This window comes from Crassostrea angulata, chromosome 4, assembly GCF_025612915.1.
Source record: "Crassostrea angulata isolate pt1a10 chromosome 4, ASM2561291v2, whole genome shotgun sequence".
NCBI lineage: Eukaryota > Metazoa > Mollusca > Bivalvia > Ostreida > Ostreidae > Magallana > Magallana angulata.
In genome coordinates, this window is record NC_069114.1 from 22,137,778 (window position 1) to 22,158,407 (window position 20,630).

The 20,630-nt window shown below is 34.6% G+C and overlaps 2 protein-coding genes across 2 annotated transcripts; one reads left to right on the forward strand and one right to left on the reverse strand.

Moving 5' to 3' along the window:
* Positions 1-1,062: 1,062 nt before the first annotated feature.
* On the reverse strand, positions 1,063-11,705 carry LOC128180135 (uncharacterized). The gene is made up of 7 exons (XM_052848018.1): positions 11,566-11,705; positions 5,651-5,794; positions 5,384-5,487; positions 4,520-4,631; positions 3,297-3,462; positions 2,837-3,034; positions 1,063-2,401 (listed from the first exon to the last, which is right to left on the reverse strand). The coding sequence occupies exons 1-7, from the start codon at positions 11,575-11,577 to the stop codon at positions 2,163-2,165; spliced, it is 975 nt and encodes a 324-aa protein (XP_052703978.1). The 5' UTR covers positions 11,578-11,705; the 3' UTR covers positions 1,063-2,162.
* A 23-nt stretch (positions 11,706-11,728) lies between these two features.
* Positions 11,729-20,531, forward strand: LOC128180134 (calpain-5-like). Its single transcript, XM_052848017.1, has 13 exons — positions 11,729-11,880; positions 13,561-13,739; positions 13,987-14,118; positions 14,276-14,484; positions 14,609-14,801; positions 15,245-15,441; positions 15,782-15,859; positions 16,028-16,208; positions 16,382-16,495; positions 17,124-17,326; positions 17,429-17,565; positions 17,713-17,849; positions 18,963-20,531. The coding sequence occupies exons 2-13, from the start codon at positions 13,569-13,571 to the stop codon at positions 19,140-19,142; spliced, it is 1,932 nt and encodes a 643-aa protein (XP_052703977.1). The 5' UTR covers positions 11,729-11,880; positions 13,561-13,568; the 3' UTR covers positions 19,143-20,531.
* The last annotated feature ends 99 nt before the right edge of the window (positions 20,532-20,630 follow it).

The window sequence follows — 20,630 nt, forward strand, 5'->3', positions numbered from 1 at the left end:
GGGTTGAGGGCAACATTGATTATGGTATTTTAGCCACTGAGGGGCGAAATATTGCCCGACACAGGGCTATAGGTTTTGGATGTTGGAGGTTAAGGTTTTTGGAGCAGGTGCCCTTTGATGACCATATCTAAGTTTTTACTGCATGCATGGTCCTAACTTCCAAAAATATCCTGGATGTTGCTTATTATGCTACATTTTATACAACTGACAGTCTTGAATGCTGAATCTGAGTCGGATGTTGAAGTAGGTTATTTTAAAGTTTTCGGAGGTGGTCTTTAATAGCCATATCATATTTATTATTGGTCTTATTTTCATCAAACTTGCATGGGTGGTGCATCTTATGATACTGATGAACTTGACAGGCTTGAATGGTGAATATGAGCCATAGGTTTCGGACGCTGGAGGAGGTTAAAGATACTTAGACAAGACTTATGATGAAAAATTTATTTTGTTTACTTGTGCATTTTAAATGATTGGCCAAAATTTGAATGTTAGAATTCAAGTTACAATTGAGATACGGAGGTAACTCATTGTTATGTAAACAAAGCTTGTTGAGTCTTACTTTTTATTTGACAAATTGACTGGTGGCGAACAAGATAAACTGTTTCAATGTGTTTATAAATATTATCAACAAAAAAAAGAATAATTTAATTTAAACTTATACCCATACCACATGTGTAAACAAAGCTTAATTGTTTGTGTGTAAACAATAGCAAGACAATTAAGCTAGCTTTGTTAACAAATCAAAGAATTTCAAACTCTGTATTTTGCTTGTAACTGGACATTTGGTTTTCAAATTTTGTGAATCTTTATCAATACTCATATTAACCATTCTTAACAGTAAAAACAGAAAATAAAATTTTACAATTTGTAGCTCAAATGGTATCCAAGTCCCATTAAAGTTTTTGGAGCAGGTAAAAGGTTTCGAAATCAAAGCTCCGACAAGTATTTAAAGCCAAAAAAATTATTTCATTTTCTAATTAAAAATACAAACAATTTAGTGCATTAGGGGGGGGGGGAGCATAAATTGATCTTTTAAAGAAAGACAACAACACTTTCCATTTTTAAAAGAAAATGTTATATGAGTCAAGAGTCAACTTAATTCTTTAATAAATCCTTGATCTAAGCTTACCTAATGACGTATATATGTAGCTTTTTGGGAGTTGATTTTAATCAACTCTCCTATGCACTTACTCAGGCAAACTGGGAGTGAAACAGTGTTTGGACCTAAGCACAAATCAACACCGCTGACAACATTAAGTTCTAATCAATAAATTCTATGTAAATGTGTTCTAAAGCATTATTTTTCAAGGAAACTTATTCATAGATACCTTGTAAAAAGTTAGATTTTATTTGGTAAAAACATTTCAGATATTTTTTGTAGTCGTACATTTTACGTATTCCTACGCCAGAGTTCGATATAGTCTCATTCAACCAGGCGCTCGGCTGTCTCCGTAAATCTCCGACAAGCGGAGTCTCTCTTGCTTGTCAGAGATTAATGGAGACAGCCGAGAGTCTGGTTGAACAAGACTAGAGTTCAATATTGCTTGGATCCATACAATTTCTCAGAACTATTTCGATTACTGATACTGATTTCGATTATTGATACATAGTTTCATGGAATTAGTTCTTTGAATATTACACAATATGATTCATATTTGGTGTTCACGAAGTTCTTGTGGGAGAATTCATATTATAAAAAAAATGCATAAATCAAATACATATAGGAAACTAATTGCCATGCAAAATAACATATCTTTGATTTTAAAATAAATAATAATCATTAAAAATCAACTCCTTTTACACTGGTGCTCTGATACATGTATAAATAGCATGCTAGCCATGCATGAGCATACATTTTGAATCTTCAAGTTAAGGATCAACTATTAATTAGTTACTTTTACCAATACCCCCCCCCCCCCCCTCCACTGAAGTCTTTGTGTAACATCTTATAACTGAACAGTACACATATGTAAGAGGGATGATTTTGTTCAGTCTTTAAATTGCAACAAACTACCCTGCAACACTTTAAAGCTCTACAGAATATGTATGACAGATGAATCTGTTGAGTCTTTCAACTGCACAGTGAACACAAACACCTTTGTAAAATTCTACTCTGTGTCAAGTTACTACACTGACGGAAAATTGTCAAATAAAGAGGACTAGTATCCAGAGTAAGTGTAACTTTGTTTCGAAGCTGCGTAATAGTTGTCTGGAGCTTGGTTTAGACTAGACGGCGCCTGGCCATATTTTTGTGACGAGTAACCAGTTCTCATTGGTCTTGAACTTGGATGAGATTTCTGCTTTTGGTTTTGTTTCACAATGGATAGCTCTCCTTCCTGTGCAAGCTTTTTCAAAGTTGTAAAATGCATTTTCATCAACATCTGTAAATCTTCCAAAACTACAAATTTGAAAAAAAGATCTTTTAAAGAACATTTACATTGTTACTGATAACTTTTTCAACAATCATAGTAAAGTTTTACTGGATATATTAATAGTAATTTGACTTAATGAAATAATGGAAATTTGTAAGATGATTTTCTCAATTAAGCATCTGAGTTTTTGATGATCAAGGTTAACTGCTGACTATATTATAACTGGGGTCTTACCCAGATCCTAAAGAGAGACAATACAAGTCACAAAAATAAATCATCTTGTACTCAATACTTTCAACAATTCATATACCAGTATAAATAAACTGCATCTAGATTCCCCGATTTACGTACACGATGAAAGTCTGTTACTGGTATTTGAACTGACATTAATGAGAGATCATGTTTGACAGCTCCCATGTACTTGTGCTCCCGTCTTATTTAAAATAAACAGAAGTGCTTACCGTATCCTGTGTATGGCTTGTCATCAGAGGTGTTAAGGAAGACATTCTTCAGTGTTTGTATCATGGCCGCCGTTTCCAGCACTCGTTCTGCTGGAGGTAACGATGAGAAGTATTCCATATCCAGCTCATATGGATTTTGTGGGGCAGGGTATGTGTTGAGCTTCACTAGTTCAGCAATTATGTCATACAAGGTCACATCTACAACAAGGAATTAATCAGTGTAGACATAACGGAACTCTGTCATTATACAATGATGTATGGTACACGTATTAGCAATATGCCTAAAATTATACAGCAAAAATTGTCGGGGACAAGATTATTCATTACAAATCTTGTACAGGTATAAATTTTTTTTTTTATAAACTTTAAGTATTTGTTTAAACTGATTGGTTTGTTTGCTAAAAACTTTTGCAGCAATGCTGTGTGCAACATTCATGCTGTGGATTGCAGCATGTCATACTTCTGTCTTTCCAAGAAGCAGTGGATTTTAAACGAAGAGGGCTGTCTTTTTCTGTCTCTACCTCGCCCATCAGTTTGACCAGGCGTTGGTGATTGGAGCGAATCCATACATAAGGACAGCTGTACCTTGCATAGCCTGCTATCAAGAACAGTGTCGATGTCTCATCCTGACAAAAAAACATCAAAACATCATCAAATGTTTACCCTGATTCATCTCTGGGATACTGAACTCCTTTAAATTTTTTTTGTTATAAGAATTCACAAATGTTGTTTGCAAAAAAATAAATGATAGAAAAAAAAAATGTTGAAAATGTTTTCCTTTTAGTAAGAATGCGTAAAATCCAATTATCTGTAGTCAAAATGGAGATACATGCAGATGTTAAACTATATAGACATCTTCAACAAAGTGTGTAGCTTGAAATATACCAGAAATTATGATTGAACAATACCCAAAGAAGTATATTAACTAACTCTTGACCATTGAAAATATTTTTGATAAAAATGCTTTGATATAAATGCTTCAGGGCATTGGCAACATTCCTGGTTTTTGTACTACATTTCTTATAAATTTTTTGATGATTTGATACATGTCTAAATAGGTAACAACTAACACCAGACCCCCCTTTCCATCTTTTTTAGAAAAATAATTTCCAATTTTGCATGATTTCAGAGGGTCGATTTTCATGGACATTTTTGGATGTTATCTGATATCCTGGTGACAAAGACCTCTGTATAAAGATATAGAACAATACATGTATTCAAATATTTCTAATCTATGGCATAAAATACATTGATCCTATTGTCCACTAAGCAAAGTAGTTAAATTATGCATTTCTACAGGCCTGTTCTACATTCTCATCACTGCCTGATCACTGTCAGTGTCATTACCATAAAATATCGAAGAAAAAGAATTGTCATAAAACCTTTCTCACATTGTTTTATAGTTTACTCTAAGTAATTTATTTTTCTCTTCTTTAAGGCTGGTATGAACCTTTCTGTCCATTAAAGAACAACATCACTATATTTTTACTTACCCTTAAATTGAAGAGATTTACAGATTACTCCCAATATAAAAAAAAATCGAGGACGGTAAATGTAATTCATTTAAAGAGAAAACGCAGGCATAGAATTTTATATCTGGATTACTTTGTTACCAATGCCCTTAATTAATTTTTCTCTGAAGTTATTAAAACATGAATTTCTGCTTCAGTTGAAAGCACATACTCCAGGCTGTGTCTCGGAGTCACTTGGTGAGGCAGGAGGTAAGCCCACTCCCTTAGGAACCGCTGCTGTAGTCAGATTCATCTGAGATCTCATGGATATTAACAAAGACCTCCTGCAGAAAAATTGTAATAATACTCTAAATTTAATTTAATGAAAATCCATATAGCAAGTTCAGAACTATCAAAGTTTAAATACTATTAAAATAATTAAAATTAAAGGACTATGTGCGGTATGGTCAAATATCTGCCCCTAATTTTAACCAATTTTTAAATAGTGTCGTATAATATTCAAATCTTTATCAATCATTGTACAGTGGACGCCTATCACTTTAATCTTAATTTTAGCCATCATTGCTCATTCGCTATTTATCTATGACGTCAACTAAATGACCTAATTCCCGCAAATTTGTAAACAAATGAAAGTATTTTCATTTTTGCTTTATATTATGCATTCAGAAGTATAGAGCGCAGGTCTGCTCAAGTACGATTCTAACATATTTTTTTCTTCAGATAATTATACACTTTATACTAAAAAATGGTACTGAGCAAGCCTGCGCTCGATTTTTCCAGTCGAAAAACCATCGAAAAACACCCATATTTCGCTACAAAACATCAGTTTATCAAAATTAGGCAATCTTCATGACGTCATCTCTACATTATGATGTCACTGAAGTGATAACCTTTTGCACCCTTATTTTCAATATGATTCTTACTATCTTCCACCTTATTTTTAAAGCACTTTAAAAAACTTTAATTTTGGGGCCAAAAATGCATAAAACCACACATAGTCCTTATCAGCTATAAGGTCAGATTATGCTTATTAAATGACATAGTATATAATTGTAATTACAAAAGAAAATCATACTTATCATATGGCAGATTGTTTGATGTTAGGCTGCCACTTCGGTTGGGATCTTTAAATGTGGAGGCTGATTTTACATGCTCTAGAGTGTGAATGTACTGGGAGGACTATGTAGACACAAAAAAATGAAGATGAAAAGTATAATAATAAATACACACTGGTGGGATTCATTTAATTTGATACATGTACTTGGATAAAATGTCATAAAGTACAGTAACTGACCACAATAAACAGATTTAAGCCAGATTATGTATATGTCAATAAACTTACTTTGGGTTCATTTAAAACACTTATAACTAATTCTTCTCTTCCTCGCAGGTACATGGCAAAGTTCTTGAATCCTTTGATGGTGCCAAATTTCAGTAATTCTGTTAGAAAGACCTGCAACCGCTTCTTCAAAATACTTTCTTGCCTCTGATGATAAAAAAATACAAAATACATAGTATTGTTTGTTTATTGTCCTTGTTATACATGTACTAAAACATAGGTAATCACAGATTACAAAGCTCACAGAGACGAGACATCACCCTTATGAGACTTCACCTTTATGAAACCACCTTTATCATATTAAATGAAAATCATACTTTATGATCTTAGATATTCATGGATTCTGTTTTGACACAATATCGTATATCATCTGTTAAAAAATTGTATGTAATCATATGTTAATCAATACAATAATATAAAATTAAATATTGCATCCTATCATATTTATAACATATATCATATAATACAATAAAATACCATTATAAACAATGATGAGATATGATATTGTAACGTATGATATGACATTGTATTGTGTTATGTACGTTATTGTATTTGATCACATAATATAATATCATAATATATAAAACAATATAGTATTATATTACAATATCATATTACATAATACATCATAACATTGAAACATATGATATTCTATTGTATAAAATAGTATGATATTGTATGATACTGTATCATTTTTTATACATAATATGATATTGTATCAAATGATACAATATAATTTGATATGTACAACATTGTATCATATCAAATGATACAATATTATGCGATAAAGTAAAATATTATATAATACAATATTATATTATACATATTGTATCATATGATACAAAAAAATAATATATTTTACAATATCATACAAAACAATTTCATGTGCTGTGATAATATTATATAAATAGTGCCTGTTTGGGAGGGTAACAGTTGAAATTGACACCCCGAGAAAACCATTGTCAACCGACGCGAAGCGGAGGTTGACAATGGTTTTCGAGGGGTGTCAATTTCAACTGTTATCCTCCCAAACAGGCACTATTTATTTTGTTATACTGAATGTCTTTTTTAAAATTTTTAAGAAAATTTTACTGCTTTTATATAGGAATAACGTGAATTCTACAGCGAACCGTACGCACATAATTTTCGCGCATGTAACATTTTTTAATGTTACCCGTTGCCAAGTGCGTTGCTAACGCTGAGGGTAATAGTAAATATTATTAACTGCGTCTTGACCAATCAGATTTCAGTATTTAACATGAAAGTATAACAAATCATATTATAAACCAATACCATATAATTATACAATATTGTATGATACGATATTATATAATATTACAGAATCATATTATACAATTTCATGTGATATAATTCTATATTACAGAAACTAATATCATATTATACAATATCATATGATACAATATTATAGAATATACAATATTGTATCATAGGATACAATATTATACTTTGCAATATCTTATGTAATAGTATCATGTGATAAAATAATAAATTAATAATACAATATAATATTATACAATATTGTATCATAATATACAATACTATTCATAACGATATCATGATACAATATCATAACATAAAATATAAAAAATTGATACAATATCATATCGTATCATATAACTTTTTATAATATTACATTTGATATTGTATTGTATCATATTAAACAATATTGTTTCAACAATACAATTCTGTATCATAGGAATCATGTTATATCATTTATCAACAAACACATCTTCATCGAGCAGGTTTGAGTGAGGTAGTAGATTTCTTTAGCATCCTTGATAATGGAGATCAGGCTTTGCATCTGAAGCAACCTCTGCGTTTCATTTATAATATAGTTAAATCAACTATGCAAGCTATCATCTATAAAACATGTGACCTGTTCCAAAAAAACTAAACCTCATCCAGCATCCGAAACCTATGGCTCAGATTCAGCATTCAAGCCTGTCAGGTGCATCAGTATACATAAGACGCATCTCCATGCAAGTTTGGTGAAGTTCAGACCAGTAATAACTAAGATATCATCATCTTAGGGCACTAGCAAATTAAAACCTTAACCTGCTCCAGCATCCGCAGCCTATGGCTCAGATTCAACATCCGTGCCTGTCAGGTGCACCTGTATCATAAGACACACCATCCATTCAAGTTTGGTTAAGTTAGGACCTGTAATAACTAAGATATATTTTTTAGCATCCTTGATAATGGAGATCAAGTTCTGCATCTGAAGCTTCCTCTGTGATTCATTCATATTACAGTTTAATCAACTATGCAATTTTGAAATAGTACTATTATCTTTTAAACATGTGACCTGTTCAAAAAAACTTAACCATATCCAGCATCTGAAACATATGGCTCAGACTCAGCATTCAAGCCTGCCAGGTGTATCAGTATCATAAAATGCACCATCCATGGAAGTCTGGTGAAGTTAGGACAAGTAATAACTAAGATATAATCATCAGAGGGCACCTGTTTCAAAAACTTTAACCAGCTCTAAAAACCTTAACCTTCTCCAGCATCTGAAACCTATGGCTCAGATTCAGCATTCAAGCCTGTCTGGTGCATCAGTATCATAAGACGCACCATCCATGGAAGTCTGGTGAAGTTATCACAAGAAGTAACTAAGATATAATCATCAGAGGGCACCTGCAACAAAAACTTTAACCAGCTCTAAAAACCTTAACCTCCTTCAGCATCTGTAACCTATAGCTCAGATTCAGCACTCAAGCCTGCCTGGTGCATCAGTATCATAAGACACACCATCAATGCAAGTTTGATGAAGCACGGACCAGCAGTAACTTAGATAGTATTGCTATCAAAGGGCACCTGCAACAAAAACTTTAACCTGCTCCAAAAACCTTAACCTCCTCCAGCATCCGAAACCTATAGCTCAGATTCAGCACTCAAGCCTGTCTGGTGCATCAGTATCATAAGACACACCATCCATGCAAGTTTGGTGAAGTACGGACCTGCAGTAACTTAGATATTGCTATCAAAGGGCACCTGCAACAAAAACTTTAACCTGGTCCAACAACCTTAACCTCCTCCAGCATCTGAAATTTAGGACTCAGATTCAGCATCCAAGTCTTTCAAGTCCATAAGTAGGTCCAGATGCATCATCCATGCAACTTTGGTGAAGATAGGACAAGTAATAGCTTAGATACAGGACCTGCAACAAAAACTTTAACCAGGTCCGGACGCCGACGCCGAGGGTATAGCATAAGCTCCCCCTGACTTCGTCTCGGTGAGCTAAAAACCTAATATCAAGTAGTTAACCTTATGATGGCAGCTATAGTCTGAGTACCATTTCTTGCCAGTACATTGTGACGTCATTTTATCAACACATAAAATTATAGACGAAAAATGACGTCACAATGTACTGGCGAGAAATGGTACTCGGTGAGAACTGGTCGCACGCCAGTATATATATACAAAAATAAATCGTATAATATACCAATTTAACAAAAATTCCAAAGATCTGCAACTTGCCACGATTGTAAGCACTAATCTCCCTGCCAGAAGTGGCTAAGATTAAAAAAACAAATATTTCTTGATTCAAAAACGTAATCTAAATGTGTTTTTGATATTAAATGGAGAATCAATTAAAAAAAATTCAAATTCTAAATTGCTGACAATTTTTTTGGGGGTAGGACCAATTTTTATGGGTCGGTTGGAGTACATCAAACAAATCCAATGCAACAGCTTTGAAAAGGATATCAGTGGTTGGCAATTATGGATGGAACTGAAAAAAACTTTCAAATATCAAAGGTTGAAAGAAAGTGAGGTTATCATTTTTGACAACACCTTAGACATGACATGCAGTATTAAAGACTTCCAAGTGACACTCCAACATATGTTCAGTTCTAAACTGGTGTAGTGGGATGAGAGAAATAATGAATGACCAGATCAGGATTCGAACCCGCACTCCCTGAATCTCTAGTTAGGTTCTCTACCAACTGGGCTCTGGTATTCGAACTGGTCTGACCCTTAAAGGTCGCTGTTATCAACCTGTCGGTTTACCTCAGGTAAGTTCAGGTGGGGGTAGAGCCTAATTGATAAAGGAAAGAAGCTCAGAGGAAAACATGCTCACTTGTATATACATGACTTTATACACATGCAGTGTTAAAATGTTCTCAACAGGGCATCCAATGATCTAAGAAATTATTGTATCTATATATGTACTAAGAATAACACACACAAATTGTTGACCGTCAGATTTAATAAAAGCATGAATAACCATGTGCAACTGGAGCAAAATCTGATTTTTGTCTAAACGAGTTTCTGACGGGATTGACAGAGTATTTATCGTGATGTTTTATGCAATATACGATAATCAAAACCTACTCAAATACTAATGCAACATACATTTTTATAACTTCTCCGTTCAGGTACTGATGTGCACAGTAATTTCACCAAGTTACAGTACCATAATTGTCTGTACTTGTTTTTCTTCTGGTATTTCTCATTGACAAAGAAATCTATATATGGTGGACACAAAATTTGATGTAATTTAATTTTCTATTCTTAATTATTCACAAATGAACATCATAATTAATAGGACTTTTTAATGGATGATTTTGATAGAAGAGCTGGGTGATCAGCGCATTTGGTGTGGTACATAAACTAAGCACATCGAGTACATTTTTAATTCGTTCAGTAGAAAATCTAATCTCTATCAACATTAGTTTCTCTTGATTACAGTGCTTATAGACATGGCCTTTTTTTTCATCACAGTATGCATCAAAAGTTAATGCACGATTGTTGCCAACACTTGGCCTGGTATAAACAGGAATAGTAAACGAATGTCAATCATTTTCTAACATCCAATCTGGGGCCCAAATTCAGTTGATTGACAGGGGTATATACACTGAACAGGTAAATTTGAGGGCAGTGCTTATATCCTCGGTCTTCAAATGATTTTTTCCCTTAAAGATCACCCCAGGCTCTTTCCCAGTAAACCTGCCAGCTCCAGGGGTTGGCATGGCACCACATTTACTGGGATAGAGAAATAATGATAGACCAGACCCAAATTCCAACCTGTGCCCTCTTTAAACTTGTGTGATCTTCTAAGGCGAAGATTACTGTAAACCAATTTTTATTCGCTGCGACTTTATTTCGCAATTAACTGTCGATAAACTGGTTCGCGACAACTCATGTTCGCAACCAAGCCTTATCCAGATCTGAATTGTTATAAAAAACTATACATAAAGGATTGGTTTGTGGCGAGAAATATTAGCGATGACAAGGCTCTCGCTAACCTCCTGAAAATTTCTCGCATGAAAATAAAAGTTGGTTTACAGTATTTATAGGGGTGAGGAAGGGGGGAAATGTGAAGGTAAGACCAATTTGACAATCGTCATCAAGATAGCCTAGTTGGTAGAGCACTTAAATAGAGATTCAGGTCGCATAAGCTCAAATCCCGCCCTAGTCCATCAATATTTCCCCCATCCCGTTACATTTGATGCCATGCCAACCCCTGGAGCTGACAGGTTAATTCCTGCCAAAGGAAAAGCCTGGGGGATATTTGAGAACGAAGATCATTTACAGGGGTAGGAATGCGAGTCTGACAGTCAGACCGGGTTGAATTCCAGCTAGCTATCAGTATGATGGTACATATACTTGGAGGAGCACCTGACTAGAGATTCCGGGGGCCCGGGTTCGAATCCCGGTCTGGTCCGTCATTATTTCTCTCATCCTGTTACACTGGTAATCAAAATATCAATGTTCAAAGATGAAGTACATAAGACCCAACAGAATTGTTTTAGTGGTGGGAACAGAAATACGTTTTATACATGTTTTAACTTTCAGACTGTGCTAGGAAACTTCGTCCTATTGCAATATTCAAAATATTTTGAATTCACCGACTTAAATTATCTTTTCAATTAATGATGATGATATCTTACCGCAGCATCCATACTGAAGGCTAAAATGTTGTCAACTGGTCGTCTTGTTAACTGGTTCCCTTTCAGGCCAGAACATTCAGCATACCTCAGTCGATATTAAACCAACCGAGGTTTACCGAATAACCCATAATAAAGAGTTGTCTTCCTTGGGTAAACAGGTTCTAAGACGCATAAGACGTAAGACGTATAAGACGCAGGTATTTCAAATATTTGCTTCCGTCAACATAGATTCGATAGAATGATATTTGCTTCCGTCAACAACTGATCGCAGCATTTGATTGAAACTGTTGTTATTGATTATTGACTGAGAGAAAGGTAAGTTATTTACTTCACACCAAATTAGCGTGATAAATGATTGTGCCATGCGTGTCATGAACAGATGAACACACCCTGTGACTTCATGTACAGAGAACGCAAAAAGTACAGTTGTATTAATATGTTTTACGGTGCGACCGTTGGGGCGAGCACAGCATGTGCTCAAACAATGTATTATGATAAATTAATAAAAATAAAATTAACAACGTAAATTAATTTGATTGCAAAATAGAATAAAACATATTTATTTTTCAGGAAATTTACATTCATAGTTTATAAGATTTGTTATAAGTAAAACAATAGTTCAATCTCAGATACAATGTTTTTGAATAATAAAGATTTTAATGTAAATGCATGTTCATTGCACTCTATCTCCTCTTTTAAAGTGGTTGTAACGTACGTCAGTTCAACCCCTTTTTTGCAGTAGAAATTTTTTCTTAAACTTGCATACAAAAATTGACTAATATCAAAGAGCCCCCCCCCCCCATGTTAAATTTTTTTTTCAATTTGCACATAGAAAATCGACTTATCATAGAGTTGCCCTCTCCACTTTTAAAAAAAATTAATTTTTTTTTAATTTACGCTTAAATAATTTTGCTTATCATATTACAAAAAGAAAATGGAATTCTCCCCCCCCCCCCCCCCCCACATTAGGATTGGGAGCATGTAATAAATGGAAGTGAAAATAAAGAAACTATTGAGCTGCTAATTTTCTTTCATGAATTTGAGAATTATCATTTTTTTTTTTTTTTGCTTGTAAAGATTTTTTGGGTAGAGGCTGCCATCTACCCACCTAACCCGGTACTCCCTTTTAAAAAACGATGCTATGTGTACATTCCTGGAAATTAACATTACCATAATTATAGTGAATAAAATAAATGTTAGCATTCATCCAAATGAGTGCAAGTTACAAATGTTTCCTACATCTGAAGAAATGTCCTCATTCTTTAGCTTTGCAAGATTTTGAGAGGAATTTCAGCAGATTTACTGTAACAATAGCTTAAGTAAGAGTTATTTCCCCTTATTGTGACATCAAAGTTCACGTTGGTTAAGTGTCGTCTGACTTTGTAAACTAAAACTCCCCTGAGAAATAAAAGTACGCGAAGTATACTGTTTTATTTACTTAAAAAGCATGATGTTCTTAAAATTACACATTTATATGTACTTTGATTCTCGCGAGAACGTGAGGTTGGGAACCAATGGTACTATGAATTGTGGGTCAAAATTTAATGACGCCGAAAAAATTTATTGGATCAATGTGTAAACCTTTGTGACGTCACTCGATTATCTTTGATTGAGAGTGTACTGAGGTGAACTTTAGAGGTACCATTGACTGTATGTCGTATACATTGTTATTGTTTTTATTGTCTTGTTGATTCTCATGAGAGTGTGAAGTGGTGAAAATTGCCATGATTACAGAGAACTACTGGGACGATTAAAACAATGCATTACTGGTCCGATTTACTAAAGCATGTATGCAGGCTTTACAATTATTATAGATTTATATATTATTAGTAAACAAGTTTTGTAAAGCCTTAAGTACTGGTATGTAAAAAGATACTAAATCTAAGATGTCAAATCTTTGGGGACTATTATTTTAACATCAGATACTGCATTAAACTCTGTAAAATTTCCTCTCGGGTAATTTAGTATTCATGCTACGTACGTTGTGTGTTTCAGCAAAGAAAATGTCTTGCTTTGGCTCCACACACACCTACAAAGGGCAAGACTACACTAAACTGAAGAAAGAAGCTCAACAGAAAGGCACTCTTTTTATAGATCTGGAATTCCCCCCTGATGACCGATCTCTTTTCTACTCTCAGGGCAAACTCGCAGATGTTGTATGGAAGAGACCTAAGGTAATTTGAGAAGATTTCGTTGTGTTATTTATTAAGTCCATACTTGGAGCATCTCTTTAAGTGCTTTTATTAATTTCCCAGAACATAGAAATTTCCTATTGGTTAGTTATGGGAGAAGAAGTATATGTGTATATAAAACTTTATGTTGCATAGAATTATATTAACAATTGAAAAAGATTAGAAAAATATATCCCATTGATGATTTGTCTGCAATGTAACTAAGTCTCCTTTACTGATTTATTTAAAGCAAATATGTGAGAACCCCAAGTTTTTTGTTGAGGGAACTAGTTCTGGTGATGTCAAACAGGGACGACTGGGCAACTGTTGGTTTGTGGCCGCCTCCTCTTGTCTGGCCATTCACAAGGACATCTGGCATAAGGTGGGTCAAGGTCACTTGTAAACACACATAAGAGATGATTTGGTCGTTTCCTTTAGCAAATATACTGATGTACATTATAGTAATTAGTGAATTTTACCTACTTATAAAAGATTAAAATATAAACAATAAAACGCTTTATATGACCGTATTATTTTAGGTTATCCCTGATGCCAAGGAACAAGAGTGGGATGAAAATAATCCCAACAACTACCAGGGGATCTTCCATTTTCATTTCTGGCGGTTTGGTGAATGGATTGATGTAGTGATAGATGACTTCCTACCCACACAAAACAATCAGCTCATCTATATACACTCTCAAACCAAAAACGAGTTCTGGAGTGCCCTGCTGGAAAAAGCTTATGCAAAGTTAGTACATAACCCTATAAATAAAACATGTATACATACAACGAATCTCTAATAAAGCTGTTCAATGGAATATTTATTTTTTATATAGTGTATTTTATAAGATATGCTGCTTTGCTTTACTCAGACTGTTTGGTTGCTACGAGGCTCTGGATGGTGGGGAGTTGTCTGAGGCTCTGGAGGATTTCACTGGGGGAGTCTCAGTCACCGTCAACATGGTCAAACTAAACCTTGCTAATGACGCTCAGGAGCGGGCGGCACTATTCACCAGAATGCAAAAGGAGGCAGGAAGGAAAGCTCTCATGGCCGCCTCTATTCCTGTAAGTACATTGTATATCATCATGTCTATATTATTATACAAATGAGTGACATCTGTCCAACATTTGCTTTGATATACTGTAAATTTTATCGATCAAATCTTTGTTCTGCAAATAGAAAACCATTGACTTATAAATTTCTTGAGTTTCCAAAACAAGTTTGTGTTATCCATTGTGTCACCCCAATCAATCACACTCCTCCTGTGTTGGTGATGTTTATTATAACGATACATAATTTTTTAAAAGTAAATATTTTGATTTTCTCCGAATATTTTCATGGCTTCATAAGATTAAGTACATGTATATGAAACATGCACTGTATTTTATGGTTCATGCCAGCTCATTAAAGAATATATTCAATACCACTATAATTAGAACATCAGAAAATAAAGGTGAAGATCTTTCATTACTAATTACTGAAGATGCATTATTGAACAACTATATAGGCAGAGTCGTCTGAAGAAATGGAGGCGTCCACGGAGACAGGCCTAGTGAAAGGTCACGCATATGGTGTCACAGCCGTCAAAAATGTCGCTCTGGAAGGGTCTGGACTTTTCAGCTTCTTCAAGACTGAGAAAATTGCAATGGTTCGTCTTAGAAATCCCTGGGGACAAGGAGAATGGAATGGTCCATTTAGTGATGGGTGAGGATCATTTTACATCATTCTATGTACAATTTTATAATTAATAAGACTGTTGTTTGTAACTTCTTTGTGATAAGCAATTAATGTTTATGATATTTTGTGTATGTTGATTTAGTAAAACAGATATTTAAAGTTTATCCATTGATAATCATCATAACATTTATAATGAAGCATGAAGGAGATCAGCAAGCAAGAATTTTGAAAATTAAAGGTTGCGTCATGCAGAAATTTATTTATAAAACATCTGTACAGATTAAGTCAAATGCATGAACAATGTAACAAGGACTTAATGTATTGTACACTTTTAACAAATTGACAAAGTCTGTCAACTTTCCTTCAGATCCCCTGAATGGCAGAAGATTTCAAAAGATGAAAGAGAAAAGATTGGTCTGACTTTTGAAGAGGATGGAGAATTTTGGTTGGTCTTTAGAATTCATAAACTATAAAACTGTAGTTAAACATGTTAACAAACATCAAATCTTATATTTTGTTCATCATCAGGCAATGTTTTAGGAGTGAAATTTGTCAGTTTAATAGTTATGCTTGGAGTTTATAGGACTAATCATGCTCTCACAAATTTATGAAGGATGTTATTTGATGACTACTGCAAGCACTTCGTGGAGACTGCCATTTGTCGAGTGGTCAATACCTCCATGTTTTCTCTGAATAAGACTTGGCACGAGGGACTCTCTCATGGAGCCTGGAAATCCCCGGGGAGAGCTGGAGGGTGTATCAACCACAAAACGACCTTCGCCAGCAATCCACAGGTACATACATTAGGTCCTTCTATCTCAAACCCGGACCAGACTGACCTCTCCCAGCTAACCGCTACACTCTCTGGGGCAGACACTGTTAAAATGTTCCCAGAATGCTTTACTGCAACAGAATTTGAAAATGTGAAGTTCATACTTCTAAACTTGAATGTCAATCTTAATTTCAGTTCATATTTGACATCACAGAAAGTGAAGATGACCCAATGTTTCACTTGCTTCAAAAGAGCACTCGGTCAGCTGCGGGAAAAGAGAATGATACCATTGGATTCTCCATATTCAAAGTTTGTTTACCCTTTGGATAGCAATCTTTTTACAAATCTATGATGTGATATACATACATTCTGGTATAATGTACCTGTTCCTTTAAATCATGACCCCATGGGGCCAGCTGGGGTTCAGCAAGAATCGAAGTTCAGAATTATAGTTTACTTTAAGGTGGTATGGGACACCTGTCGATATTAATGTGGATAAAAGATTATTATATAAAATACTTTCACCAGTTTAAAATTTTTTAAATTTTACAATATTTGACCAAAAAATTTGTTTTAAACATTTCTGGAAAGGTAAAAATTTTAAAGCCCGAGAGGGATTCTAACTCATGACTATAGATACAAACTTCATGCTCCGACCCAGAATGGCACTCAAAAAGGGCCTATTCTCTATAGCTTAAGTGCACTTGTTCTTTAAATTCTTCTACAAGATGGGCTATTCTATTCAGTCACTTCTTGTTGTCTTTTTGTTTCAAATCCCATCATCAATTTCTTTTGACTCTCAAATAATTTTTTTGGTAAATGTAATGAGAAGTTTTGACTGCTGAACATTGAGTATACATGTTTTAGAGTGATGTGAATACTTACTTTTATGAGACACAAAACAAAATTTAACAAATAAAGTATTCAATTTTTTAAGGTGGAGAAAAACAGAAGATGTCGGATTCATGACCATACCAAGCAGATGTTCGTAGAGTCGAGTACCTTTAAGAACAGTCGATCCATATTTCTACAGCCTGCACTGAAGGCAGGGAGATATGTGGCCATTGTGTGCACATTTGAACCAAATATTCAGGGAGAGTTTCTCTTCAGAATGTACTCTAGTTCTGCTAGTAACTTTAAGTAAGTAATGGGTGCACCAATACAACTATGGTATTCTATGTTAACACTTTTGCATTCTATATTAAATTCATAATGGTATATGTATTATTCTTTTGATTTTAGGGAGTTAACTGTGGACAAGCCAGGGTTGGGATGCCTGAATTTATGCTGCTGTTGTTGCTTTGGAGCAGGAGTGAGGCTGGTGACCCAAATCCAGATCCTGAAGGCCGAGGGGCTGGAGAAACAAGACGTTGGTTCTGGTAAATGTCTGAAAGTTCTGTTTGTCACAGTTCTCAGCAATCAATCAACTGAATTAAATGTCAGGCTAACAGTGATCTGACTTTTGGATGTTCAAATTTAAAGATGAAGAGAACTAGAGGTTAAATGATAAATTTATGATTCTCCAGGTGCTGATCCATACTGTATTGTTTCTTGTGAGAGAGAGAAAGTCAGAACCAAGACTGTGGAGGATACAATAAACCCAGAGTGGAATGAATCCGTTATATTCTACAGAAGGAATATGAGGAAACCATTGAAAATTCAGGTAGCTTCTTGCATGAACTAGTCTTGATGGCTTTTGTTTATTGTTGATCTTTTATTAGGTCACAGGAGTGACTCTTTCATTTCATAACACCCTCACACAAACAAGCACACAGGCATACACAAACACACATTCACACATCCACACACACCTCTGCCCCATCTCTTGAATACAGTATTAATGTAAAGACCCGTATTGTTTTTATCCATGCATCATGAAGAATTTAGTTAGATAAAACATAAGACAACACTGCACAACAGATTCCTCCATTCAACATAGATCACCTATGACCAGCCTCGTATGCATACCTAGCTTATCTTCTAAGATTTTGTTCTTCTATACATATTATCAATTGAAATGAACTGTAAGGTGAACTAAGCTGAAGCTTTTCAAAAAGCTGTATCTCAAGATTTGTTTACCTTCATCACCTATGATTTACTCCATCAACTCTCTCAGTCGCTCAAGTCACGAGCAGTAATGTCTAAACTTCTCCAACTATGATTGGATTGCACAAGGGGTAGTCAAAAAAATTTGTTGAAACTTGTCAGGAGTCACTGCCTTTTAATTAATAGCTTCAGTCTATATAGTTCACTATATTTAAATTTGCTGTTGACGAAGTATTCATGTCCTACTGGTACTTGCACATGAAGTTCCCAATTCCCCCTGCCTTCCTACATATATAGCAGTGGCGTCGGAACCAAATTGAAAGTGGGGGGGGGGGGGGGGCCTAGACTAATCCTCAGATATCTTGACAAGAAAAAAACCAAAAAAACACCTAATTCCCAAAATCAGGAAAATCCTAATCCCCTAGCCCCCGGTTCCAACGCCTATGTATAGTAACTGTTATACATTTTAAAAGCAAAACTTTTTAGAATACCAGACCTGACAATTTTATTGATTCTTAATCACATTTCCAATATTGTTTTTGAGCAAATTGTTTTCTTATCTCTGTTATTTTGCTTATCTCAGATGACCCTTGGCCTCTTGTTATATTTCTTTTACTCTAATTTGACAATTAAATCCTTCTTTTTTTACTACTAATAAGCATGTACTAGTATAAAATATGTAAAGACAAACCTACAACAGAAAGCTAACATTACCAGAATTGTCGCCTAGATTTGGAACAGTAATGTAATTCGAGACTCCTACCTGGGGAAGCATGTGTTTACCAGCACTGCCGACTTCATGGACAACATACAGACAGTGGAACTGGTGGGGAGGGGCAAGAACGGAGAGAAAAAGCCCGGTAAGCTGTACATCAAGGTCACCCAGAGCAGGAACCTGCTGGCCGTGTGAAGGGGGGGAAGGGACCTCTCATTGGACACCCCAGCAGTGGCAACGCGAGCCTCATGTAACCCAGTGCTTTGTGACTCAGAATCTCAACTTGCTCAGACATGAATATGGTAATGTTTAGAATCAAACCTATTGGTACTGTATGCTTAATGTTCGTTTGGAATTTTCTAGGAAAAGCTTGTTGAGGTTTTGAAAACCTTATTATGGTGCTCTTACCAATGTGCATCATTTGTACAGGTAATTTTATTCATCTTGCTGAAATTAATGCTGGTATTATTATAAACGTTTGCCTTTATATCACTGTATGATACTGTGACATTTTATACACCACTATAATACTCATACATGTTGTTACTATGGGCTTCAAAGAAGAGTTAGCTTGTGTTCACATTGAGGTATAATTCTTTGGATTATGTATTATTTTCAATCAATTCTTCTCAGTTTTATAGTTAATGTGATATTAGTTTTGTTTTTATTCAGTACAAATGATATAAAAGTAGATAGCTGTATAGGGATACATTTTGTTCCTTTTTTCCAGCAGGGTAGCTATCTCACTAAACAGTGTCAACACTATTTTTAGTCCTGTGTCCATGACATTATGTTCAACTAAGTTTCAAATTTCGATGTCTTCTATTAGGTTTGACTTGAAATTTACTTGAATTGCGGTTTTCTGTCAAGCCTTATTTCTAAGAAAGAATTATACTTGTTGATAAACGTTTTGGTTGTACCCATGAATTTGGTTGTAATGTAATTATTTTGCAATAAGTATATTTCATGCTTATTTATTGGTGTATTATGTATGAGATTTATGAAATAGTACTGTATGCCAATCCATATAGGCATAAAAAACCACCAAGTCGACACAGACTAGAGATTATTACTGACCTTTGGTCTTGAGATTTGAACCATTTTTTATCTTAAATTTTGTTTATTATTTCAGTAATATTTTTTCTTTGAATCCAAATCCATGGTCTTTTATGTCTGGATTGACTTACACTGTTCCTACTGTAACCATATGTTTACATGTGTAGTAAGTACTGGTAAGTTATGAACCTTGACCCTGTTTGTTTATAGGCTCTTTGATTGTTGAGAAGTAAGCTCTGTGCAATAATATATGTAGAAACTTTGTATTGTAGCCTTTTATCCTTTAGCCTACCTGGCTGGCCACTGATATGTTCATTTCCTGTCACGGCCAGTGTATACCTGTATCTACTGGGCATTACCATGGTACTTGTAGTGTAGACTCAGTCAAGTGTGGGGTAGCTGTTTTTGTGGTGGGTTTTTTCTTTGTTTTTTACATTTTACTGTATAACCTGCCATTTTATAATTTCATAGTTTTGTTTACTGCTTTTGTTTAGATTTTATTTAAAAATAAAAATAGTTTTATTGATACATCAAACTTTTCTTTTTGAGAGGGTTTGCTTGTATTTTAAGTTTTGCTTGTACATGTAATTCAAATATACTTTTATACATATTCCCAGTTTGTTCCTC

Bases quoted from the DNA above. Each gene is read 5' to 3' on its own strand.
- LOC128180135 (XM_052848018.1), bottom strand. The intron at 5,488-5,650 runs GTAAGTTTATTG...GTGTCTACATAG, and splicing joins GTGTTTTAAATGAACCCAAA to TCCTCCCAGTACATTCACAC. The intron at 3,035-3,296 runs GTATGACATGCT...TCCTTGTTGTAG, and splicing joins TGCTTCTTGGAAAGACAGAA to ATGTGACCTTGTATGACATA.
- LOC128180134 (XM_052848017.1), top strand. From the start codon at position 13,569: ATGTCTTGCTTTGGCTCCACACACACCTACAAAGGGCAAGACTACACT. The intron at 14,485-14,608 runs GTTAGTACATAA...TGCTTTACTCAG, and splicing joins CTGGAAAAAGCTTATGCAAA to ACTGTTTGGTTGCTACGAGG. The intron at 15,860-16,027 runs GTTGGTCTTTAG...AAATTTATGAAG, and splicing joins GAAGAGGATGGAGAATTTTG to GATGTTATTTGATGACTACT.